The sequence below is a fragment of the Coturnix japonica genome, chromosome 1, assembly GCF_001577835.2.
Source record: "Coturnix japonica isolate 7356 chromosome 1, Coturnix japonica 2.1, whole genome shotgun sequence".
In the NCBI taxonomy this organism is placed as follows: Eukaryota; Metazoa; Chordata; class Aves; order Galliformes; family Phasianidae; genus Coturnix; species Coturnix japonica.
Genome location: NC_029516.1, coordinates 165,682,448 through 165,707,590, shown reverse-complemented (window position 1 = coordinate 165,707,590; position 25,143 = coordinate 165,682,448). Strand labels below are relative to the sequence as shown.

At 45.4% G+C, this 25,143-nt stretch overlaps 2 protein-coding genes across 5 annotated transcripts in view; one reads left to right on the top strand and one right to left on the bottom strand.

Moving 5' to 3' along the window:
• Window positions 1-209: 209 nt before the first annotated feature.
• CEP57 (centrosomal protein 57) lies at window positions 210-12,449 on the top strand. 2 transcript variants are annotated; one of them, XM_015852288.2, is made up of 11 exons: window positions 210-331; window positions 405-561; window positions 3,125-3,304; window positions 3,594-3,715; window positions 5,356-5,469; window positions 7,490-7,567; window positions 8,469-8,573; window positions 8,721-8,801; window positions 9,109-9,353; window positions 10,007-10,151; window positions 11,238-12,449. In XM_015852288.2, the coding sequence occupies exons 1-11, from the start codon at window positions 308-310 to the stop codon at window positions 11,472-11,474; spliced, it is 1,488 nt and encodes a 495-aa protein (XP_015707774.1). In that variant the 5' UTR covers window positions 210-307; the 3' UTR covers window positions 11,475-12,449. The 2 variants fall into 2 exon arrangements, with proteins under 2 accessions (XP_015707774.1, XP_015707775.1); XM_015852289.2 differs by lacking the exon at window positions 8,721-8,801.
• A 3,629-nt stretch (window positions 12,450-16,078) lies between these two features.
• MTMR2 (myotubularin related protein 2) overlaps window positions 16,079-25,143 on the bottom strand; it is a 55,476-nt gene continuing 46,411 nt past the window's right edge. For all 3 annotated transcript variants that reach the window (XM_015852285.2, XM_015852286.1, XM_032442196.1), the window contains 5 exons: window positions 23,793-23,999; window positions 22,205-22,297; window positions 20,547-20,660; window positions 19,004-19,180; window positions 16,079-18,099 (listed from right to left, as the gene is read on the bottom strand). In XM_015852285.2, the coding sequence (XP_015707771.1) occupies window positions 17,938-18,099; window positions 19,004-19,180; window positions 20,547-20,660; window positions 22,205-22,297; window positions 23,793-23,999 (753 nt within the window). In that variant the 3' untranslated portion in view covers window positions 16,079-17,937. The remainder of the gene's footprint in view (window positions 18,100-19,003; window positions 19,181-20,546; window positions 20,661-22,204; window positions 22,298-23,792; window positions 24,000-25,143) is intronic.

The following is a 25,143-nucleotide window of genomic DNA, read 5'->3' as shown; positions in this document are numbered from 1 at the left end:
AATCCCGCGGCCTCTCGCTCCTCCCGCTTTCCTTCTGTCGGCTCACGCGATTGGTTGGAGCGAGGCCACGCCCCTTCGGCTGACTCCAGCCTTTCGATTGGCCGAGAGGGTTTGTTTTTCTTTTTGATTGGACGAGCGACACGTCATTCAATATGAACGCGTGACGTTGAGCGGCGCGCGCTCGGGGGCGGTGCTTAACTACGCTCCTCCTTTTTCATTGGCGGAGCGGCCCGCCACTCAAGCGTCACGTGATAAAAGCGCGCGGCACCGTTGCTGCCTGTGAGGCGCGGGCTGTAGCTGAACAAACATGGCGGCGGCTGCGGGGCGCGCGGTGAGATGCTGTGGAGACTGGGGCGGGTTATTTAACCATCCCTTGTGCTATAACGGCTCTGTTTCATTCTCAGAGTGATCCATACAAAGCTCCGAGGTCTGTACCGGCCGCAGACGGGCTCTCTGCGTCTTCCTACCTGGACTACCCGAAGCACAAGCCCTTCATCAATTCCGACCTGCTGCGCTCCCCTCAGAAACCTGTGATACCTTATCCCGAGAGTAACAGCAAAGGTAATGGGATATAGAGGCGTAGGATGGGCTGGGTTAACAGGGACATCAATGATCAGCCAGTTTCAACCCCTCTGTTATGTGCAGGGTCGCCAACCAGGTTTATTACATGAGGGGTCTGGAGCACAGGCCTTACGAGGGAGCTGGGAATGTTCAGCCTGGAGAAGAGGAGGCTCAGGGGAGACCTTATTGCTCTGTATAACTACCTGAAGGGGGGTTGTAGTGAGCTGGGGGTTGGACTCTTCTCTCGTGTAATCAGTGATAGAACTAGAGGGAATGGTTTTAAGCTGCGCCAGGGGAGATTCAGGCTGGACATTAGGAAATATTACTTCTCAGAAAGGGTAGTCAGGCATTGGAATGCACTGCCCAGGGAGGTGGTGGTGTCACCGACCATGGGAGTGTTCAAGAAACATCTGGATACTGTGTTGATGAATATGATTTTGCTGGGAAGTATTGGTAATGGTTGGATTAGATGATCTTTTAGGTCTTTTCCAACCTCGATAATTCTGTGATTCTGTAAATAGGAATGCATATAGGAAATAATATGATGAAGCAGGCTATTTTTCAAATATCTTAGTAAATTGACAGGCTGAGGGAGTTGGGTTTGTTCAGCCTGGAGAAGAGAAGGTTGCGGGGTGACCTCATTGCAGCCTTTCAGTACCTGAAGGGAACTTACACCCCGGAGGGGAGTAAACTCTTGGAAAGGGCTGACAATAGCAGGACACGGGGAAATGGTTTTAACTTAAAAGAGGGAAGATTTAGGTTGGATGTTAGGGGGAAGTTCTTCACTAGGAGAGTGGTTAGGCCCTGGAACAGGCTGCCCAGGGAGGTTGTGGATGCCCCGTCCTTGGAGGTGTTCAAGACCAGGTTGGACGGGGCCCTGGGCAACCTGATCTAGTAAAGGTGTATGTTTGGTGGCCCTGCCAGGCAGGGGGGTTGGAACTACATGATCCTTGAGGTCCCTTCCAACCTGGGTCATTCTGTGATTCTATAAATTCTACTTGTTTTGATTTGGGCTCCTATGGTGTGTTTGTTCCAGCATAGGTGGTTGCTTTAATACTCTAATCAGGAAGGCTGCTACAAAGTAACTGTTCCTCGGGTGTTTCTTTGTTCTGAGTATCATAGTATCATAGACTTAGTGCGGGTTGGAAGGGACCTTAGAGATCATTGAGTCCAACCCCCCGGGATTCGAGCCTCTGTGTAGCAGAGCGGCACTTTTACCACTTGCGCCACAGGGGGGATTCGAATGCAGGGCAATACTTGGCACACTGTAGGTTTCCACCTTTATCCATTCATTGCTCAAATCGCTTCACTGATCTGTTTTGCTTCTTGTTATTGTAAATAAACGGGTTTTAGTTTAGCCCTTGGGATTATGTAATAGCTGTTTATAGCTCCAGATATTACTGTTTCACCTGAATCCTGCTAACAATAATATCGAGAAAAGAGTATAGTAGGGGATTCTGATGCTATAAACTGGATTAGGCCACCTGCACCTTTCCCCTTAACTGTGACTGCTATCTCTCCCTTCTTTCTGTGGATTATGCTTAAACATAAATTAGGTTCAGGCTAACATGAATCACAGGTAAGTTTGCCCTATCAGCTGTCTGCGCTGGCTTTCTCATGTTATACTTCAGTAGGATTTTTTAGGGAAAGGGGCTTATGTTTATGGTTCCCTTTGAAGAATGAAACAATCACAGAATCACAGAATGACCCGGGTTGGAAGGGGCCTCAAGGATCCTGTAGTTCCAACCCCCCTGCCTGGCAGGGCCACCAAACATACACATTTACTAGATCAGGTTGCCCAGGGCCCTGTCTAACCTGGCCTTGAACACCTCCAAGGACGGGGCATCCACAACCTCCCTGGGCAGCCTGTTCCAGGGCCTAACCACTCTCCTAGTGAAGAACTTCCCCCTCACATCTAACCTATGTCTCCCCTTTTTAATTTAAATCCATTTCCATTTGTCCTGTTATTGTCAGCCCTTTGCAATACAAGCTAACAGCCATCATGTTACCAGCAGGTGGTCTGATGGCAAGGTGATGAGGGTTATGTTACAGCTGCTTTTTTTCTCTGATGGGTATAGAAGGGCTTTAAGCAATTGTTGGAGTAGGGAAGGGAACAGAAGGCGGGGAAGCTGGTTATCACACACCCTCTCTGTGCATTGTAGGCAAACAATTGAGGGGTATAACAGGTGTAGCAGAGGTATAGCAGGTTAACTGCTTCTTGGGGAGATATGACCTTTATTCTCCTCTGTGGTTATGAATAGGAGTTTTTTCTTCATGCATTTTTGGAGGTATAAAAGAACAGAGGCAGAGAAGTCGCTGCTGCTTTAATTGTTCAGCTGTCACTTTTAATTCCCAGTTGATAAGACAGGAGGTGCCCTGTTTGCACTTTATCTACAGGATATTTGCCTGGCTCCTGCTGAGCAATGGGAGCTTCATTCATGGAGGCAATCCTGGCTGGTGGGGGGGAGCACTCTCTTTCTTATGTAGCAAACCTTTCAAGGTAACATCAAACTTGAACCATGCTTATAATAGCAACTAACAAAAGATACTCACTCAATTACAGCAATATTTTCTGCTCTGAGGAATCTTCAGGAGAAAATTCGTCGGCTGGAGTTGGAACGGCTTCAGGCAGAGGAGAACGTCAAACACCTCAGCAGAGAAACAGCAGACTACAAGAAAGTACTGAGTGAGCAAATGAAGCACAGAGAGCGCGACAGAACTGAAGTGTCAAAGAAAAATCAAGGTTGGTTGCTGTAGGTAACACTGAATGTTGAGGTGGATGAAGTCTGGGCTTCATCAGTGTGTGAAGCTGACTTTGTTCGGTCTCTATTTGGTAGCGAAGCATGGAGTTTTGTTGATTTAAAAGCTGACTTTGTTCTGGGGGGGTTTGCATGTGTGTAAGAGTTGATTCGGCTTTATCTGAGTTTTAGATGAGCCTTTCCTTGCTTGTTTTTGAAGCGTCCTGAAGATGTTAAAAAACAACCCCAACGAGCAGCCCTTAATCTCACTTTTTGGCCTTCTGTTACTTGCAGAACTGGCTTCTCAGCTGGCGGCTGCTGAGTCTCGGTACAGCCTGTTAGAGAAACAGCTGGACTACATGAGAAAGATGATCCAGCACGCGGAAAGGGAGAAGACGCAGCTCTTGGAGAAGCAGGTGTGTTCTCAGGATTGAATGGGCAAAAAACTATAATGGTATTAACTCTGTCCTTATATTTTAGAGTTAATGCCTTCAGGTGTGGATGTCTGTTTGAGCTGGCCTTTATATACTTGGCTGTGAATAATTGCCCTGTTTAATTTTCAGTGTTGTTAGGACCCTGGTATTTATTTGCTTTTTACCTTTGTACATCTGTCTCTATGGCAATACCAAAGGCTCCGGTATTACTGTGTCATGCACCAGCAAGTAATTCTCACTTGCCTTAGCTCCTGTGCCTTGGAGTAAAATAACTGTCAATGGACAAACCTTCCCTTTTGTCATTGGCTTTAAAATCTATTGAGATTTTATCAGGGAAAGTACTAATTGAAAGAAATGATGGTGAATTATTTTTCCTGTCATTGGCTATTGTGGGATTTGCCCTATATCAGAAATGAACTTGAACTTTCTCTCATGGGTGTGTGGATCACCCAGGGCTCTCTGTTCATTTGCTTCTGTGGCTCCCCTATTTCAGACTATTAAACATTTACTGAAGGATTAAAATAAAGAAAATTGCCTCTAATTGCTGAGCAATAATATTTTATTTTTGTCATATTTGGTTTGGAAGGAGGGGAGGCTGCAGAATCTTTATCTGAGTCTGGCTTGATGTGAGATTCCCAGCATGGGTGGAGTTCCCAGCCGTGGCAATGCCTTATTTTACTGTGCCAATGCTCCTTAGTTGTAGCACCACTTAACACTGGATAGATGAAGTAGTTCTTTTGCAGTCCTTCCTTGTGTTGCAGTTATAAGGCCGAGGTTAACAGCATGAGTTTCAATAGGGCCAAGTGTTGGGTCCTGCATTTCGGTTGCAACAACCCCAGGCAACCCTACAGGCTTGGGGAGGTGTGGCTGGAAAGCTGCCTGATGGAAAGGGACCTTGGTGTGCTGATGGACAGTTGGCTGAATATGAGCCAGTGATGTGCCCAGGTGGCCAAGAAAGCCAATGCCATCCTGTCTTGTATCAGGAATGGTGTGGTGAGCAGGACTAGGGAAGTCATCCTGCCCCTGTACTCACCATTGGTGAGGCCTCACCTCGAGTACTGTGTTCAGTTTTTGGCACCTCGGTACAAAAAGGACATGGAGGTGCTGGAGCAGGTCCAGAAGAGAAGGGCAATGAGGCTTGTGAAGGGCTTGGAGAATCAGCCCTAAGAGGCTGAGGGAACTGGAGCTGTTCAGTCTGAGGAAAAGGAGGCTGAGGGGAGACCTTATCGCTCTCTTCCAGTATCTGAAAGGTTCTTAAAGTGAGAGCGGGACAAGTCTCTTCTCACCGGTGACAGGATGAGGGGAAATGGCCTCAAGTTGTGTCAAGGTAAGTTTAGGTTGGATGTGAGGAAACACTTCTTTACAGAAAGCATGGTTAAACACTGGAATAGGCTCCCCAGGGAGGTGGTTTAATCGCCATCCCTGGATATGTTTAAGAGCCATTTGGATGTGGTGCTCAGATATGATTTAGCAGAGGGTTGTTAGAGTTAGGATACTATGGTTAGGCTGCAGTTGGACTTGTTGATCTTAAGGTCTTTTCCAACCTGGGTAATTCTCTGATTTTATATGTGTGCTTGTTTTCCTGTGCTTATAATCATTTGCCTTTTTACTTCTCCTTCAAGGATTCATTGGAGAGAGAACGGCTCGATCAATCACGTGTTCAGTCAAAGCTGGAGAAGCTGGACTTGTTGGAGAAGGAGTACACCAGGCTTACTACAATGCAGTCCATGGCAGAGGTCTGTTGTGTGTGCTGTAACAGATAAAAATCTTGCTTACTGTATGCAGCACTTTGTAGCTATATGACAATAACAGAGCTGTGTGTGTTGTTGGTTCTGTTTTCAGTTGGTTTGTGTTTGTTAGTTCTTTTTTTTTTTTTAATTGCCACTTGCCTTAAGAAATGCAGTTATTTTGTGGGCAGAATTCTGCAGTCTGGCATTGCCTGCCCTCCAGCCCTGGTTGGCTGGCAATGCATTTAATCTGCTTTTTCAGGATACATTTTGAACCAGTAGCTTTTAAAAGTTCAGCATGGCCATGTTCGGTCATATCTGTTTCTTTGTACCATCTGTGCTGTTGGCTTCTGAAATCCAATCCTCATCCTTTCTACTGCTGGAGAGACACCACAGGACTCTGAAGTATGAGAACTACAAAAGGCTTTAAAGAGGGAGAGGCTTTTACCTGCTGATTTTCTCCCCCCTTTTAGAGCAGGCAGTGTGTTGTTGGAAGGTGGTACTGGGGATAGTTCTGGACTCAAACATGTTCCTGTTTTAACCTTGCTGTGCAAGTGTTATCCAGACTCTGACTGAACAGAGGTTGTGTGTGTGCTTTTTAATCGTTGAGCTGTTACTCAGTATTGCCTTCAAGACACATAAAGATGTAAAAAGGAGGTACTGAGATTCACATTCATGTGATGGTCTCCTCATCAGAGCGTGCAACTCCCAAGTGCATTAGTGTAAGAGCAGTGTAATGGTAGTCCTGCAGTGCCTGGACAGCTGACTGAGAGGATCTGAGCATGCCTGTGTCTGATGATGGAGGCTGTTCTCTATAAGCGTGGCAAGGGCTCTGGTTTTTGCATATCATCTATAATTTGAATATATGTGCATGTTGTGTGCTTTAAAGAATTGTTGTTGCTAGTCATCTTGTCTTAATGCTAACCATGAGACAAAACCAGAGCGCTGTTCTGTGAGCAGCAGAAGCAATGAGCTTCCTGTTGTGGCTGTGCTGCCTACCCCTCCTGTTTTTCTTATCTTCCCTAATTGCCAGGTGGTGAGAAGCAGCAGCTGCCCTGCTGAAGCCATGCACATGCTGGCTTCTCAGCTGCCAAGCAAATGCTGATTCGCAGGGCACTGAAGCACAGAGGTAGAGCTGTCTTCACACCAGAGATGTTTTCTGCCTTGTAGACCTGGTTGGGTGTTTGTTCTAGTAGCCAGCTACTAGGAAATGAACACATCCTGTATCTTTGAGCTCTCATACCTTTCCATTTCAGGTTGTTTGAGACTTAGTTCAGTGCTTACCTCTTGGTGATAGCTGAGGATTCTACGTTACCTGTGGGATATAACCATTCTGAGAGCTGAGCTTGGAAGGGGGATTTTGGAATACTATTTGATTGCAGGAAAGGAGAAAAATGCTTTGGGAATATCACTGAATTTCCACAGTGTTTCTGTCACTGAAGATGTAGTGAGACACGTTCTTGCTGCACAACTTGAGCTATACCCTCCAGCTAAAACAACTGACTGAGTGAATGCTTGGTCTATTTTTGTGCCAAAGCATTGGTTTGGCTTCCTGTCAGTCTTCAGCTCAAACAAAAGGTTTGCTTCTGCATTCGCATATTAAAGCTGTCATATGCAGCAGGTTAAACAGCAAACTTTGCCCATGTGGGAGTCAAGAACTGACACGCTGTCATGGGTGGACGATGTTAAGTTGCCTTTCCATTCTAATCTTCATTAAGTGACTGTATGGTCAAAAAAAATCCCTTATCTCAGAGTTCAGCCTCATAAATTACTCTTCCTGTAGGCTGCAACTTGAATTCAAATACCAATTCTGGAAGTAAAAGTGGAGAAATGATTTCTATTTAAAGCATAACCACTGCTCTGTTGCATTTATGCCTGTATAGGTGGCATTGCTTCAGTGATTTTTAGTTCTAAAGTCTTAACGTAGCAAGTTGAGCTGCTAAACTCCCGCTGAACCTCTCGGTATTGTGAGCTTCATAAAGAATTTGCTTTGCTAGTAATGCTTTTGTTTTCGTTCAACTTTGACTAGAAAAAAATGAAAGAGCTGGAACAGAAACTTCAGGAGGAAGAGCACGCGAGGAAGCTTGTCCAGGAAAAAGCAGCTGAGGTAACAGCAGGAGAATTGTGTTGTACTGCTCTGCGCTGTAAGGAGCTCTTCTTGATTTATCAGATCTCGACTACGTTTGCTGGTTATGTCTTCTCCATACAGAATGCAGGTTGCACCTTCACCCTTAGGTGTCTTCACCCCATCCTCTCACCTGATGTTCTGAGTGCCTTGGAAACCTTTTTCTCACAGCATCTGTGCGCTTAAGCCTTAATTTTTTTTCAATAAGAGAAGCTGGTTGGAAAAGTAATTCAGACTAATTTGTAGCTGAGGATGAATGAAGATCTATGCTTTAAATAGATCAATTAGTTAAGAAGTGTGTTCCCTTTATAACTGTAACTAGGAACACTGCATAAGGAGGCAAAGAAAGAGGCTGTGAGTCTGTAAGGAAGGACAATGGCCTCCTGTGGTCATTATGTACTCATCAGTTGTGTGTTGAATAAGTATTTTGGTAACATGGTGGGCTCTGTGACCTCTCCAGTAAGCGATAAGCTCAAGTCAATCATAAATGTTTTGTGATTGCTTGAGAGATGATTTCTAATGCCATAATAAGAAGGAACAGCAGAGCGTATATGCCACAAAATCAATGGAGGAGGGCTGGTCACTTGAATTCCTTATTATTTTATAAAGTATAAAACACAGCATCTGTTTTGATGCCTGCCTGCATGGGAGTTATTCAGTACAGCTCATTCTTTAACTTACTGGGATTAGCCATGAGAAGTGTTGTTGAAGGAAATGTTCTTATCTGGTGTTTAGATTTAAGCTGCAGGAGCATCTGCACACTTGCAGCCCTTGCTTTCGGAGAGCTTGTGTTTTAAAAGATGCTCTGTTACCAATCTGAGCACCTCCTGTCTGATAATCCATTATATGATTTTAATCATTTCTCTCATTCCCTTCATTGCAGCTTCAGACAGGCCTGGAAACCAACAGACTGTTGATTCAAGCAGCATCACCACTGCTTTCTCCAAAAGCAAGAAAACCCAGGAAGAAAACTAAGCAGCCAGAGAAGGTAATGGGGAAGAGAAGGGTGGGTACTGAGAAGTGAAATCGTGTGCATGCAGTCAGAAAGTAGGCTGCCTCTTATCAGAAAGCTGAGGCACAGTGGGTTTGCTGTAGTGTCATCTTTGATAAACGTTTCTCTCTTCTTTCCTTTCAGAAATGCTCTCTTACAAGCCATCTCACTACGCAGCCCCATTACAGACTGTGTCTGGGTGATGTACCCTTTGTAGCTGGGAAGGTGAGCTGCTGAATTCCAAGGCTTAATGCTCAGTAGCTGCAGCTCCTTAAATGGCTTTGGCACGGTGCACTCCTGACACCCAGTGGTCAGATCTTGTTTTCCTTGGCTCTTTTATCTTCAAAAAGCTTGTTAATCTGGTGTTTTCTAACACGGGTCTTTTGTGCTGCTTGCTGGTCAGGCTCTTCCTGTTATGTATATCCACTCAAAGAAAAAAAAATGTTGGTAGCAAATAAATTCTCATTTACGTTTTTCAGTAAGATGAGTAGGTTGATGACAATGTCACTTAAAAGAGGTATTTTCCTTCTAGTCTACCAGTCCCAGCCATTCAGTTGGTGCCAATGTACAACACGTCCTACACCTCATGAAACATCACACAAAAGCTTTGTGCAACAGTCGCGTGGTGAATGATGCTCCTCTAGCAAAGCCCATCAGTGCGGGTCATCCTGCCAGCAGAAGCAGAAAGGCACCTCTGTCCAATGACTGTTCTTCATCGCAGGAAGAGCTCTCAGAAGTTCTGCAGACTTTACAGGATGAGTTTGGGCAGATGAGTTTGTAAGTCTGATATATTTAATGCTGCAGACCACAGATGCACGTGCTTTATATTCTTCTTTTGAAGTCAGAAAGTTTTGCTGGGGGAAGCATTTATGTTGGGAAGTCTATGGCGTGTAATCTAGTTGTAGCTGCAGAGATTTTCATTTCTCATTGCAGTTACAGATTGAGTCTGGTAATCCGTTGGGACTCTGTATGTGTGTTTATGTGCAGCAGTGTTTATGTGCAGCAGTGTCGTGTTTTTGAGGGGTTGGGGGGAAGTGTGGTAACAGCCCCCAATGCAATGAACAAATATTCCATTGGAAGACAGCTTGACTAGCTCTCTTGCTCATCCTGGCTAACAGGCGATGAACTGTCTGCCAGCACAACAGCAGTAGAAGCAAATGTATAAAGTAGTACCTGAACAAGTGCTGAGTTCTTTTCCTTAAGGGGTCTTTCATTTAATTTTAAATGTGCATGTAGAAGTTGTTGGTTATGGACAACTTCACATTGCAGCAGCCTGCTGCCAGGATATGCAAACTCAATGAAGCTACTCACTACCATAAGTGTTCTTACTGGTTCACTATTGCATGCTGAATTTGTTAGGCTGCTACCATGGCTGTGTATGCCAGCACTGAGTCTATTGCAAGCTTTGATCTGCCTATATTTTATGTTAGTGATCACCAGCAGCTGTCTAAGCTTGTCCAGGAAGCTCCAACCGTTGCAGTAAGGGAAGATCTGGAGAGGGAACTGGAGGTGCTAGTGGGAAAGATGGAGGCAAAGGCAGACCAGATCAACAAAGTTCGAAGGCATTGGCTGCAGGTGAGTTACTTGCCTATGATCATACTTGTGCAAAGGTGCTCTTTATTTTTTTTACTGTATTGTTTATTCTAATGTAGCAACCATAGTGTGAAGCAGAGATAAGTATTAGATGCCCAGCTTTAGCTTCACATCCCAAAGTCAGTCTGCATGCCTCTGTCTTTCTATTCCAGTATTCCCATAGAAGGATGCTTTCTGCCTTACCATGTTGCCCATGTGCCTGCTCTCTGTTCTGTCCTGGGCACAGCTTTGCATTTGATGTTGCATTACATTTTATACTTCTCTCATTTGCAAAACAGGGGAAAGATCACCTACAGTACGGTTGCGAGTTGCACAGCTGTTAAGTCTGTAAACACGCTGTAAGCTGGGTGAGCAGTGTGCAAGTTGAGCATATAGAGTGGGAATGGAATGGGAGAGGTGCTGGGCCCCCAGGGTCCAGTCTGGGAGGTATTTCTGGTCGTGCCTCCTGATGCATTGGGTTGCTGCATGTTTGGATCAGTCCCACTCTCACACCCAGCATACGTAACAGCTGTGGTGAACTACACCAACTGTTTTGCATGAGGGCCAGAGTGACAACCAGCTGCACGTGGCCTCACGTGATGTTATTTCTTTGCATTGGAGAAAACTCTAAACTTCTGATAACCTCAGCTGATACCCATGGGCTTTCACTGACACTTACCAGCTCTATGTCTCGGTGGTGTCTTGGTGTGCTCCCTAAAGCTCCATTCCTGGCAGTGACGTAGTTGCTAAGATCAGAAGTGTGTATGTGGTGAATCTTTTGTCTGTTTTTAAATCACTGGATTTTAACAGTGACAAACCAACACTTTTATGTTCATGGTTCAGTCCCCTTAAAACCATAATAGACTGCTTGATTTTTAAAGAGTGACCCTTGTAATTCAGACTGTAAGCTGAGCACTGCTCTGAAGATGTGAATATAGCAATGCCATGTAAGGAAAGTAAAGTGTTTCTAATTCAGGGCAGTGCAGAAGCATCTCTGTGTAGCTGATCGAGCTGAGGGGTGGAAGAACTGTAGAACTTAAACCAAAGCAATGTTAGTGACTGATGTTCTCATTTGGGCTTTCCTTTCAGCTGGGAAGACTGAAAAGAGAATGCAAGTCCAAGAAGGCTTCTGCTAAACACAAGAAAGGCGGCAAGTTCCCTGTGAGTGAGGTTAAAGTAACAACAAAGGTAACCACCAAAGGGAAGGATGCTGGTCCCATCAAAGTGAAACCTGGAGAGAAGAGCCGTAGAAACCTTCAGTTGTTGAGAGACATGCAGACTATACAGACATCACTGCAGAAGGACGATATCAGCTGGGACTACTGACTGTTGTGCAGGAGATGCTTTTGAAACCATCCCAGTCACGTTCTGGGTATAAAGCAGCTGCCATTCTTGCCATGTGAGAGACTGTTGTATGCTAAGTGTGGTTTTGAAAAGGAGGTCCTTAATTCCTCCATCTGTGGGTGATTGTGTGGTCTAATCTAAAACTTGCTCCATGTTTAAGGTATCTGGCCACTGGATCTAAACGTGGGTTTCTACCATTTCCCTTTGTGTCAGGATTGCAGCAGTCCCTCCCTTTTCTTGGTCAGCACTGTTCATGTGGGCTGGCTTGTGTGAAATGCCACTGTGAATATCCCACTGTTGTGGAACTCCTGTGCTTTGGGAGGCTTCTTCAGATGCATCTTGAAAACAGCAGCAGGTCCTTAAGCCTTGAGGGCTTCTGTCTGTTCTGTTGTGTGCCTACCTGCCATTATTCAAACTGCGATTGTGAAAGGGAGGACAGGTGAACTCCTTCACAAGTGTTTTTCCATAGTTCTCAAAGAGCTTTCCTAGCTCTGCATGTTCCATTAGTCAGCATTAATGGCAATGGATGCTTAAGGATGCAGAAGTGATTTCGCAAATCATTTTGCTTTAATGATGGAATTGCTTTCATTCTGAAGGGTGAAATATTTCTCCAGAGCTCACACTTGATGTAAAGGCTATAGGATATGGGGTTAATATCCCTTCTTGTCCATGGCTTTGGGAGGTAAGAGACGGAGATGTGTTTTAAATTGCAAATGCCAAGTCTTGCTATTTGGTCCTGGCATCTTGCTTTTAACTTGAATTATGTGCTTTAATGAGAGATCTATTTTTTGTTAGTAGTGCAATTCGTTTTGCGCTCGCACAGCTGAGTAAATGTTATTTATTATCTAAATAATGTAAAGAATTTCGTATTAATGCATAGAAGACCCAGGTTATCTGTTTATACAGTTGAGAAATAATAAAGCTGGCTCGTCTGATGAGTGAATTGTGGGAACAAAAGGAGGGTAACCTTCATAGGCAACTTCCTTCTGAGGGGAACAGAGGTTGGATATTTCTTTGAAGAAGCGGTCAGGAGCTGGAATGGGCTGCCCAGTGAATTGGTAGAATCGCTGTCCCTGGAGGTGCTCAACAACCATTTAGACGTACTGAGGGACGTGGTTTAGTGGGGAAATATTGGTGGTGGTTGGATGGTTGGACTGGATGATCTTGGAGGTCTTTAACAACCTTTATGATTCTTTGACTTAGCCACCATCACTGAAATATGATGGGATCATTCTCACAAATGGAGTGCTGCAGTGGATGGCTATAACCTCTTCAGGTGGGATAGGCAAGGAAGGAGCAGCAGTGGGATGGCTCTGTGTCAGAGATTGTTTTGATTTTGTAGAGCTCAATGCTGGTAACCATCAAGTCCTTTCAGGTAAGGATCAGGGGAAGGCTGATGAAGCTGACATCCTCAGTTATACACCCCCCAACCAGGATGAACGGATAGATGAAGCATTCTACAACTGACTGGCAAAAGCCAAACTGTCATTAGCCCTTGTTCTCTTGGGGGGCTTCAACTTACCCACTTGTTTCCTGGAAATAAAATACAGCAGAGAGAAAAGTCAGGGAGGTTCCTGGGGTGTGTGGAAAAAGAGAACAGCATGACACAGCTGATAAGAGCCTACCAGGGAAGTGCCCAGTTAGAATTGCTGTTCGGTTGGAGAGAGACGTGGTTGGAAGCTGTCTTGAGGATAACAACCATGGAGTAATGGAGTTCCATTTAGAACACTGACTCTCAAAGAACTCTCCCAACCAGTCCTGAAGGTCAAAAGGGGTCCAGGAAGGCTGGATATTGTTCAAGAAGGGAACCTTAAAGGTGCTGGAGCAGGCTGCCATTGTGGGAGAGAAGACTGACCTGGCTGAATAGGGAGATTTGCTGAGACTTCAAGGGGGGAAACAAAGAGTTTACCAGCATCGGAAGAAGGGACAGGCAACTCGAGAATACAAGGATGTTGATAGGATATATAGAGAGGCATATGGATGTGTTTAAAAAGTGTGGCAGGTGGGTTGAGAGTTGTGTTAATCTCTGCCTTGGTGTAGCTACTTGCTTTAGCAGCTTGTGGTAGCAGTGGTAATGGGAGGACAGCTGGACTAGATGATCTTGTAGGTCCTTTCCAACCTTGTGATTCTATTATCCTACATCTGGAGTATTGTGTACAATTCTGGGCTCCTCAGTTTAAAAAAGCAATCAAGGGAGCCCACCAGAGGGCAACAGATGATGAGGGGCAGGGCTTTAAACTGGGTATGATGGGGGAAGGGAGGTACTGGGTGACAGGAAAGAGTGTGGGAACGCTGTCACCTTGGGAGGCAATAAAGGAAAAGGTACCCAATGAGTGCTTTGCTTCAGGCTTCTCGTATCTGCCGGGACCCTGAGCCTCTAGGTGAGGGTGTGGGGAGCAGATTCTGTCCCACTGTAATGGTGGAACAAGTCTGAGACCTCCTACAACTGAATGTAAGTAGGTCCATGGGGCTGGATGATATCCATCCTAGGGCTCAGAGATGGCTGATGTGGTTACTGAGCTGCTCTCTGTCGTATTTGAAAAATCCTGGCTGTCTGGTGAAGTCCCAGAGACTGGAAAATGGGAAAATATTACTCCTATTTTTAAGAAAGGGAGAAAAGAAGATGCAGGGAACTACAGGCCAGTGAGCCTCACCTCTATGCCTGGGAAGATCATGGAGCAGATCCTCTTAGAAGCTGTGCTAAGGCACATACGAGACAAAGAGGTGATTTGAGACAGCCAGCATGACTTCACCAAGGGCAGATCTTGCCTGACCAATCTGGTGGCCTTCTATGATGGAGTGACGGCTTTGGTGGATGGGGGAAGGGCGATGGATGTCATCTACCTGGACTTCTGTAAAGCCTTTGACGTGGTCCCTCACCACATCCTTCTCTGAATTGGAGAGATGTGGATGTGAATGATGGACAGGATGATAGATTAGGAATTGGCTGGGTGGACATGGCCAAAGGGTTGTGATCAATGGTTCTGTGTCAGGGTGAAGGCTGGTAACAAGCGGTGTCTGTCAGGGGTCAGTCTTGGGACTAGTGCTCTTCAACATCTTCATCAATGACACAGACAGTGGCATTAAGTGCAACCTCAGCAAGTCTGTGGATGGCACCAAGCTGAGCAGTGCAGTTGATACACTGGAGGGAATGGAAGCCATCCAGAAAGAGCTGGATAAGTGGGACCATAAAAACCTAATGAGGCTCAATAAGGCCAAGTGCAGGGTGTTGCATCTGGGACCATCCCAGGTATTTATACAAACTAGAGGAAGATCTCCTTGAGAGCAGCCCTGCAGAGGAACCTGGGGGTCCTGGTGGACGAGAAGCTGGACACAAGCTAGCAGGGTGCGCTTGCAGCCCAGAAGGCCAACTGTGTCCTGGGCTGCATTAAAAAAGGGGTGGCCAGCAGGGAGAGGGAGGTGATTGTCCCCATCTACTCAGCTCTTGTGAGGCCCCATCTGCAGTACTGCATCCAGGCCTGGGGTCCCCAGTACAGAAAGGGCATGGTGCTCTTGGAGTGGGTCCAGAGGAGGGTCACTAAGATGATCAGAGAACTGGAAAGAAGTAAAGGTTGAGGGAACTGGGCTTATTTAGCCTGGAAAAAAGAAGGCTCTGGGGAGATCTCACTGTCGCCTTCCAATACTTGAAGGAAGGAAGCTTATAAATAGGAGGGGGGAACAGCAGTTTACAAGGATGGATAGTGATAGGACAAGGGGGTTTTCAACTAAGACAGAAAAGGTTTAGATATTAAGAGGAAGTTTTTCACACAGAGGGTGGTGACACAAAGGAACAGGTTGCCCAAGGAGGCTGTGGATGCCCCATCCCTGCAGGCATTCATGGCCAGGCTGGATGTGGCTCTGGGCAGCTTGGTCTGGTGGTTGGTGACCCTGCACATATCAGGGGGTTGAAACCAGATTATCTTTGAGGTGCTTTTCAGTCTAGGCCATTCTATAATTAGAGACACAGGAAGTTTTAGCTGTGAGAAGCTGGAAGCTGCCTACCACACTTGGGGTGACCTGGCTTCATTAAACTGGGGACACGTGCTTTGTGTAGCTGGAGCAACCATTTGGACATCAACTCATCCTCAAGGGTCCCGACAATCAGTGGCTGATACTGTCGTCATCACTGGCTTTGTTTGGAAACAATGGATGGGAGATAAGGTTGCTCAAAGGAAGGTTAATGTCAGAATAATGTCAGGCTGTTTTAGATGAACTGAAAACACAGAAGAGGGCTTAGGCTGATTGACTTCCAAGTGAGGTGCCCATGGTGGAATTACTTCTACTAGAAGTGAGCGTCATGGAGCATGTCTCGAGTTGCTGATTCCAAATCATCTCAGTGAAGTTGGGTTTAGCTTGTGTTACTTGGAAAATGTGAACGTTCCTTTCTCACAGAAATCACTGTACTAAAGCACAGCAAATTGCAGAAACTGGTTATTTTTCACCGTAGAAGTATTTTTGTAATGCTGTGCAGCTAAATGCTATTTGTCCAAAGGTAATCTGCTTTCCTATCATGCTGAATTTCAGAGTTCAAACATCAGCATCTTGCAAGTCAATCTGCATGAACAGAAATGAATAAGATGAGCATGTCAAATCCAAAAACCAGTGCTGTTTTATTATGTGTGTACAACTGCTTTGGCTTTGATAACCACAGAGTAGAAAACATGAGCACAGGAAAAGCTTCATCCATTTATCATTATTTATTAGTGTTAAACCAACCAGCCTTAATTCAAAAAACCAAAATATACACACGTGGTCAGTTTGCTAACATAGAATAACGCTGTGACCCACCTTATACAATGATTGTACTTAACAGTAAATCTGCCCTTCAGCCTTAAAGCAAATTTAAGTCTTTCAGAAGCTATTTTGAGTGGATTCTTTGCGCTAATGAGATATGAACTATCAAGGCTTCCCTGTAACAAGTGCAGCAATGTTAATCTTATAAACAGACTGTAGCTGGAAACTGTTCCTCCCTCTTAACAAATGGGAAGATTCTGAAAGAACTGTAGGTAAATTAGTCCACTCTTATATCCTCTCAAAGAAATATTTCTCTTAGGAGAAAGGCTGAGAGAAAAAGCATGATATGTATATTAAGCAGGTGCCCACAGTATGGTTCCTATTGTACAGAAACAATGCTGGAACACAGACCAAGCCATGATCTCAGTACGGAGATGAGCAGCAGCCTGGAGCAAAGCTCCTTGCAGATACACAACTTCACCAGAAGCCCTGCAACCTACAGCCTCTTACTTACGTGTCTGACAAGCAGTGCAGCAGTCGTGGTTTCACTGAATGTTTGTCTACTTCTACAATAAAATCTACAATGAAAGTTTGTATTAAAACTGAATTTATGTTTAGTCAGATGACCTTAATTCTGGAAGGATGCTATGAGGAAAAACTGACTTAAAATGACTTAAAAGCTAGGGCTCAGAAACCACTATGCTTTTTAGTCTACTGGAATATTAAGTACCAGTTGTGATGCAGGCAGAAAGGCTTCTTTGGTTGTTACAGCTGCTTCCAGTAGTTAGCAGAAAGCTAAAATAGCTTAAATACACTGCTACGGTCCTGCACAGAAGCATTAAAATCACAAGTAATGCTTACCCAAGCAAAATGAAATGACTGATCCCAGCGGTTTACATGCATCCCTTGGCGTTCCACTACCTTTCTCCTGATGCGGATGAGGCACTGGAGAACAGAAGAGCTGCAGGAAGCTCAGGAGGAAGCCATGCTCTGCTCCCTCCCTCAGAAATAAAAGTGCTTAATTTACATCCTGGCACACTCACTGTAAACCATAAGCAAAAATCTAAAGTTGCAGAGATGGAAGTAAACATTGTCCTATAAAGTTAAGTCATGTAAGTTGCTCCTCTACCACCGTGTGGCAGTGGTAGAAGATGCCCTTCTTAAGTAAGGCATCATTTTACATGGCTTCCCAAAATCCAGTAGAAGTGGAAACAGTGATATGTTTTGGATTCTAGCGCTACTTCCCTTGATTTGCTGGTAAACATTCTCACGCTGCTAAATGTAAGTTAATGCCGCAAGTTGCGTGACTTCACACGGTGAGATTCTATACTTCTTTTAGCAAAGAGGAGCCTTTTCAAACTCCCGAGGCAACATTTTTCCTATATAATAATACTTCAGTCTAGCACACGGTCCCTTCTGTAAAGCAAGGTGACTTCCAACACATAAGTGAACAAGGAAAGAGCTCTAGGTTTCTCTTAGGTGGGAAGTGCAATTGGCTTGTGTTATAATCTAGCCACTGAGAAGGTTAATTGCATAGGGGGCTATGTCTGTTTTTGCTTAAGCTTCCGTTAGTGATACAGTACTAATAAATTACCCTGGAGAGAAATAAATAAATAGGTTGGCATCCCCCAGATATTACAAAGGAAATCCAGAGAGATCCAGGAAAGCGGTCCTGATGGTCCTGGGAAGGTACTTGACAAACAAGTCCGGATCATACCACTGTCTGTACAGGAGTGACGCACTGCGCCGGAGATCCAGCTCTCTCTGAGGATGAGGTGGAGCGGTTGGTGATTTCTCTCTGCAGTTCCTCCACTTTCTTCTGCAGCTCGGCCCGCTTGGCAAGAAGCTCCTTGTAGCGGTTGTGGACAGGCTCCTGCAAGAAAACCTGTAGCTGAGTGCTGCAAGGGGAGCGTGCAAGTGTGAACCTCACAATGGTGCCACCCAACGTGCACTTCTACTTCACCCAACACACGTAGGGTAGCAGTGGCTAAACAAAACCCAATGTATGTCTTGATAGGTGACAGAGCTCTAATCAATGCTGCTTCTGGGAGATGCCAGCACTGGCATCTCAGCTTGGCCACAATTTCAGAACTCTGGGGAGAAGAGCGGTATATGTTTCTAGAAACATTTTCACACAGTCAGTTCAACAGTACTGAGAAGCATTTGTTGGGTTCCTGTGTCTGATGCTCCAGATTTGCAAACCACTGCTAACCACAGTTAGACTCTAGGAGAATTTCTATCCCTTCCTACATAAAAGTGATTGAAGCATTTAGAGCCACATTCTGTTTGTCTCAGGTGTCTGCCTTGGGTAAGCCAGTCCTCCTGCTGTCAAATTTCAAAGCCATAAACAAGGAAGGGTTGTAGCAAACAACCCTTGGGCAAACAAAGTAAGCAGCAGGTCCCTAATGCCAGGAATCGACTCGCAGCCCCAGAGCTCAGATCTAGAGCCCTACACTCAAAGAAGTCTTTAGGTTCTCAGGTTCTTTTCTGAAGAAGAAACACTTCAGATGATGGTTTTCCTGCCACTCGTGTGGAGCAGCTCCCGCAGGTTTCACAAGGTGGCGATCTCCAGCTAAGCATCATCTGTACATGCCGCTCTTTTCAGCCCCTTGCATATTAACTATGGCTTTTGTTTCTAGATTTAAGCAGGGGCAGCTTAAGTCTGAGCATTACTTCTTGTGCTTGAAAGGCCCTGAGCTCCACAGTGATAATATTAAGTACTAATACAGAGAGAACGAAAGGCAGGAACTGTGGAAGGGATTGCAACAAGCCCGTACCTGCGGCTTCATCCTGGGGTTCCAGCGGATGTAGTAGCCGACCCACAGCTCCAGGTGCCGCATGCTGGCCACAGGGTACAGGACATGGTTGGAGTAGCTCACATACAAGGGGTTAGTGAAGTCCTCCAGCTGGCTGTTGATGTAAGACCAAAGTGACACGGTCTTTTTTGGAAGGCTCTGTAAGGGAAGGGGTGGAGGAGGCTTTATTCCCCATACTAGCATTTATCTACAAAGCTTTATGAGTACTTAAACAGCATTACATATGCCTGTCATTAATACAGATCTGGTTGCCTTCTTGTAGCTTAAAAAGAATTCTTCTTTTGATGTGGTTATTGGAATGGAAGCACATGGATGCAGGCAGGCAGGCACACACGCACCCTGGCATGGAAACTCCCTGTGCTCTCAGCACGGCCCCAAAGTCGCCATCGGCACAAGGGGACGCAGCTCAGAGCTGGCACGTGAGCTCTTGGTGCTTTAGTTACACTTTGCCTCTTTAAAGGGGTCCAGGAGGACCTGATGGAACAAGTAATGGCTGGGGGGTGGGAAGAAAAAAGAAAAGTCCGTGTAAATCCATGTGACTGAAGTCCTGATGTGGTGGAGCAATTAGGCTCGTGAATAGTCCCAGCCAAACAGCTGCTGAAGAGTTTTCTAGTTTTCTAGACTGAGTCTTTAAGACAAAACAAAACCACCACCCACAAAGAACATGGAGGTTTTCTGTTCTGGAAGTTCAGCCACTATGGACTCAAAAAAACAGGGACTGGTCTCAGTATAATGCTATCACTCTGTATTATAGCAATTGTTTTATATGTTATTTTTTAACCAGTCTGCTGTCAAACACAACACTGTCCTCTGGGATGACAGGCTGCAATGTTTCACTGATAACATCCTTCACTCTTAGATAGGAGAGAGGATGAATGTCACTCTGTCTGCCTCCAGATTGGTGGTGAGCAGGGCAGTAATGAATGGATCTGAATGTACACATCTATACACAACCCAACTGGAACCGGTCTCAAACAAATCCAGAGCAGAGTGCAGGGCAGAGCTGGCTGATGGAAGGGCCCAGAGGCACATCCTTTCTCTAACTAGAAGCTCTGTCCTCTCCCAGAAAAATGCAAGCACAGCAACAATGCACACTGAAACCCGTGACTCTTTGTAACCTGTGTGTGCAGAATGACAGTGCGCTCATTAGTTTAAAGGAAAAGGGAAGGCAAGAAAGGTACCAGCTTCCAGAGATAAGTTTATGTTAAATTAAAGGTCAAAGAGAAATTGCATTTCCTACTACCTGGGAGACACCAGGAGCTGTTAAGCCACCAGCAAGTAGCTGAAGAACCCGCTGAAAAGCATGTGAGTGCAGAAGGGTATTGCTCTGCAATGTAACATCCCCACAGAGAGTGGCTGACACAAAGTGGAGAAGACCCGGAGTGTCCCAGCTGTTAAGATGGAGGCCTGGCAGTACGAACCACCAGCTGCAATTTCTCTAGCACCATCTGGCCAGCTAAAGCAATCACAGTCCCATACCTTCAGCTCGGAGAGAAGCCCTTACCTCCTTCACTCTCTGCTGCTCACTGCTACACAGGAACGTCCCAAACAAACAGCTGTACAGGTGATCCAGGATGGTTATCAGGAAGTACTCGTTGAACTCAAACGCTGTAGGAAACTTCAGGCAGAAGCAGAAAATGGGTTGGAATTTTACAACAGCGGTTGCAAATAAACTTTCTCCCACAGGGGTGAGGAGTTTGTTTGCCTCTCATTTCTAAGAAAGCATTTGCATCTGTTCTGTGGCTCGTTGGATATTTGGGGTCATAAATGCTCCTCCCGGGGGCAAGAGTTTCCCTCTTGGAAAGCTGCTTTACACGTGCAGAGAGGTATTCTGAGCAAAAGCTGGAAGCATGAAGGGTCTGACCGCTGTGTTTACACACACTCGGTGCTGCTTCAAGTTGAAGCTTGTTCTGCTGTGCCTGCCCCCAATGAAGGATCATTCAACCATACTGCGAACAAAAGGCTGGAGCATATGTGAAATAAAACATAAAGGAATGGAAATTCCCTGGGGCCAAGAGGGAATAATGTGTGTGCTCAGCAGAGCGCTCTGCAGAGGGTACAGCAGAGAGGCACCATGCAATACAGATCAGTGGGATGGATAGGGGTGTACAGACAGGGGCTGTGGCTGCTGCTGATGTACAAATACAGACAGATCCACAACTGGGAAAAGAACTGGAGCTCCACAAAGGGGCAAAAGGAAAACATGCACCAAACTGCAAGGACGGAGAGGACAGCAGGAGGCCTTCCTCCCTTGGAAAACACTTTTTTGACTGCACTGGCTGCAGTTCTCACCTCACCATCAGGATGCTGAGGACAGCAGAATAGAAGTGATTTTAGAGGAAGGTAAAGCCTCCCTCTTTCTCTGCTTGGATACAGTATGGCTTCATATATTGTGGCATCTTTTTCCCCATTTCATCCATCATAGTTCATGATGAGCCTATCTTTTTCAGTGAACTGCCTGACCACTGCTAACATTGACTTTAAAATACAGTACAGAGATCACAGCAGACATTAAGAAATCCCAGGTCCCACATAGCTGTGGGGAAACCCCCACTAGCCATTGGGGATCTCTTCTAAACTGGGCTTCTGCCAGGCCTGACCTCAACTGAGGAGCAGTTCCAGGCTCCATAATTCAAGCATCAATGAGGAGCAATATATCAGTTTTCAGAAAAAGTCACTTTAGAGCAAACTGAAGTTTTCCCTTCAGGTTTGTTTATGGGATCGGTGTGAGCAAATGTCTGCATCCACGATGTCAGAAACTTAAATTAGTAGCTCAGGTTTCTCATGTTTCTGAAGACACAGTGGGCTATGTAAGGGTGGCTGAGATGTCTGTTTCCCCCCCAGTAAATCTGAAGTTGCTATCTTTCTTTTTCAGGGTGACGTGCTTCTCGTAAGCTCACATTTACTATGGCAACATTCATGTAAGCTATGCCCACTGGCTAGCTAATCTTCAAGGCTACATCACTGCCCTCCTGCTCAGCTGTGCACTCAGGCTCCCCACTAAATTCAGACAGCCAAGAAACTTGTCACAGTCCAACAAAACAAAAGTAGAAGCCCAGAAAGAAGAGCCTGTGTAGGTCAGCTTAGAAATGACTCCTGGGGCCAGACCCTGTGCTGCCTCGTGGTACAGTGGCCTTGCAGACATGCTGCTCAGCAATTTACCTGTCTTGTCATTTGCCAGACACAGTCGATGAACTGGAGGAAGACAGGAGAGCGATCTGCATCTGCGTGATTCTTATCTCCATGGCCAACTCTCTGGAACAGAGAAAGACAAAGAACAAGAGATGCACAGAGTTTCGTAGGGAAGCTGCTGGGGTCTCATCTCCGTCACTCAAGACTGCACCAACAGATCTAAACAGGTTCAAATGAATGTTGCTTTTGCTCTGTCCATATTAGTGAGTAAAGCAGTGAAGGACTGCTACTCCCTCAGTCTTTGAAGAGGAATTTTTTTTTATGGGGATATTTTCATGTTAAATGAAAATGAGTTGCTTGAGTAGAGGCTCCAGATGCTACGCTGGCACCGATTTCAGTTAATAGCTAAAGTTCAGAGGAAAAAAAAAATGAGAATGCTTTTTGCTTCAGTTGCAGCTGTCGTCCTGGCTACTTCAGTAGTAGAGTTTGCTGGATCTAAACATTACCTACAGACGCAGCATGTGGTGATAACCGTCACACAACACCTCACAGCTTCCAAGCGCTGTACAAACACTAACTCAGCCCATCTCCTGCCACCTCAGGAGATGCAATTAAGAAAGTATCCCCAGAAGTAGGCCTCCAACCCCGACCACACTGTGTGGCCCTGGATAAGAACGTGAGGCATGATTCCTTACTACTATACAGCACATTACTGGTATACATTACCCATGAGCTCTAAGCTCTGTACAAAGACAGAACAAGAGCATGGAGGTAAAGGAGTTACCTCTTCTTGTAACACTGTTGTCCTCTCGGCAGAGGAAATCAGTATCTTTATATCCTTTGTAAAAATGCTCATAGTTCATACACCAGGTAATGGTTTTGCTGAAGCAGAACCTTAATTACACAGTGCCTCAGTTATCCCACCTTCTTCAGAGGTGGGGAACAGCGTTTATCTACACCAACTACCATCATTGCATATGCTGTAAACAAACCTCGTTCCAGCCTTTGCCAAACTAAACAACCACAAGAGAACAGCTACAAACAAAACACCATAGGAAGGAACAAAGACCCAATGGACGCTACTGAAGTGTTCTCCCAGTACAAATCATAAACAGCCAAGTCACAGGTTTGCAAAGCTGCCTCTCTACACACACCCACAATCTCAGACTGCTGGTCTTTTGCCTAAACATTAAAAGCTTCCCCAAAAGCAAAATGTGCCCAAAGAAAATGTGAGCTCAAGGCCACAGCAAAATTCCCCAACGTCTTCAGTACTAAGGCATTTGTTGACAGTGTCCAGTTAGCCTCAGAAAATGGACTGAACTGAAAACACAAAATATCCCAGTCTTTGCCGATTCCCTGCTTATACTGAACCCAGAGCACGCTGCTAGTTTAAGACTGAGCATGGCAGCTGAGAAGGTAAAAATTACCTGTTCCTCCTATCTAACCAGTGCTGTCTCCAAGGAGGTTAAGAGATGACAGCAATTACAGACAGAAAACAGGAGCATTCACCTTTCTTCTGTGAGTTCAGCTAGGAGGCTTCTCACAGAAAAGGCTAAACTCCTTTGAAAATCCCTTCAAGGTGTACAAAAGCTTTCTGCTCAGTGGGCTCATCACTCACCAGCTGAAATCTGTGTCCAAAGCTCAGCCACTCCTTCTCCACTAACACTTCAAAGCCCCTGATAGTTCGGTAGTAGCCATCTAACATCAGCAGAGAGAGAGAGGTGAGCTGGGCTGTTCGATCCCAGCCATCACTGCAGTGCACAACCACAGACGTCTTCCCCGACTCCACCTTGTCGGCAATCCGCAGGGCTCCAGCAAGAATCAGCTGGGACAAGAAAAAAGATAGTTACAAAAATGTCTTTGGAACAGAAACTGTGCGTGACAAACGGCTCCTGACAACATAGGACAAACCAAGGGCTCTATCTGCCTCAAGGAGAAGGGTAAATCAGTTCCAACTTCTTTATAACTCGGGCAGCAAATTGGTGAACACATTTTCTGTAACGATGACACATCTAAACCACAATGCAGGCACCACTCTAAAAATGCCCCTGCATTAGGCTCAGCCATTCTTGGACAGGTCAGGATTTCAAGCTCGGAAGCATTTTGTGTCTCAAAATGGCTGCTGCCTTCCAATTAATTCAGAAGCAGAACGAGTTCTTTCTGTATTAACTGACAGACGATGTAACCTGGACATTTTTTAGGACAGAAAGCTTAGTTTGAAGACGAGCATTTGTACAAACTGAAGCGTTTTGCCCCAGTCATTTTGATTCTGCTCCAATTCCTGAAAGGCTGAGAAGGCATCAACTTCCAACACCTGCTGGCCTGGGCCAGGCAGCAGCACCTGGATGGCAAGGATCCCAGAGCTGAGAGCTTGGAAACAGGCTTCTATGTTCTCAGGAGTGCTTTCACGGTTATACATTACCGAGGAATACAATTTACTTACAAAATATCATCTATCAGTATTTTGTCACCCCCTCTCTGGTACTCTTTGCCATCTCAATTCCCCATCCTCAGAAACTGCTTTTTGTTGCTTTTAAATTAGAAATTATTAAATTTAAATCTTAAATAATTAAATTTCTTATTATTTGAGGATCTGTCGCTGGAGTTGGCTCTAGAGGCATTTCCCCTGAGTGCAGATTCAGCTTCATTACTGTGTTCAGTTTTGGGCACCTCAGCACAGGAAAGACATGGAGGTACTGGAGCAGGTCCAGAGGAGAAGGGCAACGAGGCTTGTGAAGGGCTTGGAGAATCAGCCCTACAAGGAGAGGCTGAGGAAGCTGGGGCTGTTTAGTCTGGGGAAAAGGAGGCTGAGGGGAGACCTTATTGCCCTCTTCCAGTACCTGAAAGGTTCTTACAGTGAGAGCGGGGCAGGTCTCTTCTCACTAGTGACAAGTGACAGGAAGAGGAGAAATGGCCTCAAGTTGTGCCAGGGCAAGTTTAGGTTGGATGTTAGGAAGCACTTCTTTACA

What these genes read in the sequence shown, in the direction of transcription:
- CEP57 (XM_015852288.2), top strand. Translation starts at nt 308, where the DNA reads ATGGCGGCGGCTGCGGGGCGCGCG. An exon ending in TCCCGAGAGTAACAGCAAAG is followed by an intron (nt 562 to 3,124) that starts GTAATGGGATAT and finishes ACTCAATTACAG; the next exon opens with CAATATTTTCTGCTCTGAGG. An exon ending in CGCAGCTCTTGGAGAAGCAG is followed by an intron (nt 3,716 to 5,355) that starts GTGTGTTCTCAG and finishes TTCTCCTTCAAG; the next exon opens with GATTCATTGGAGAGAGAACG.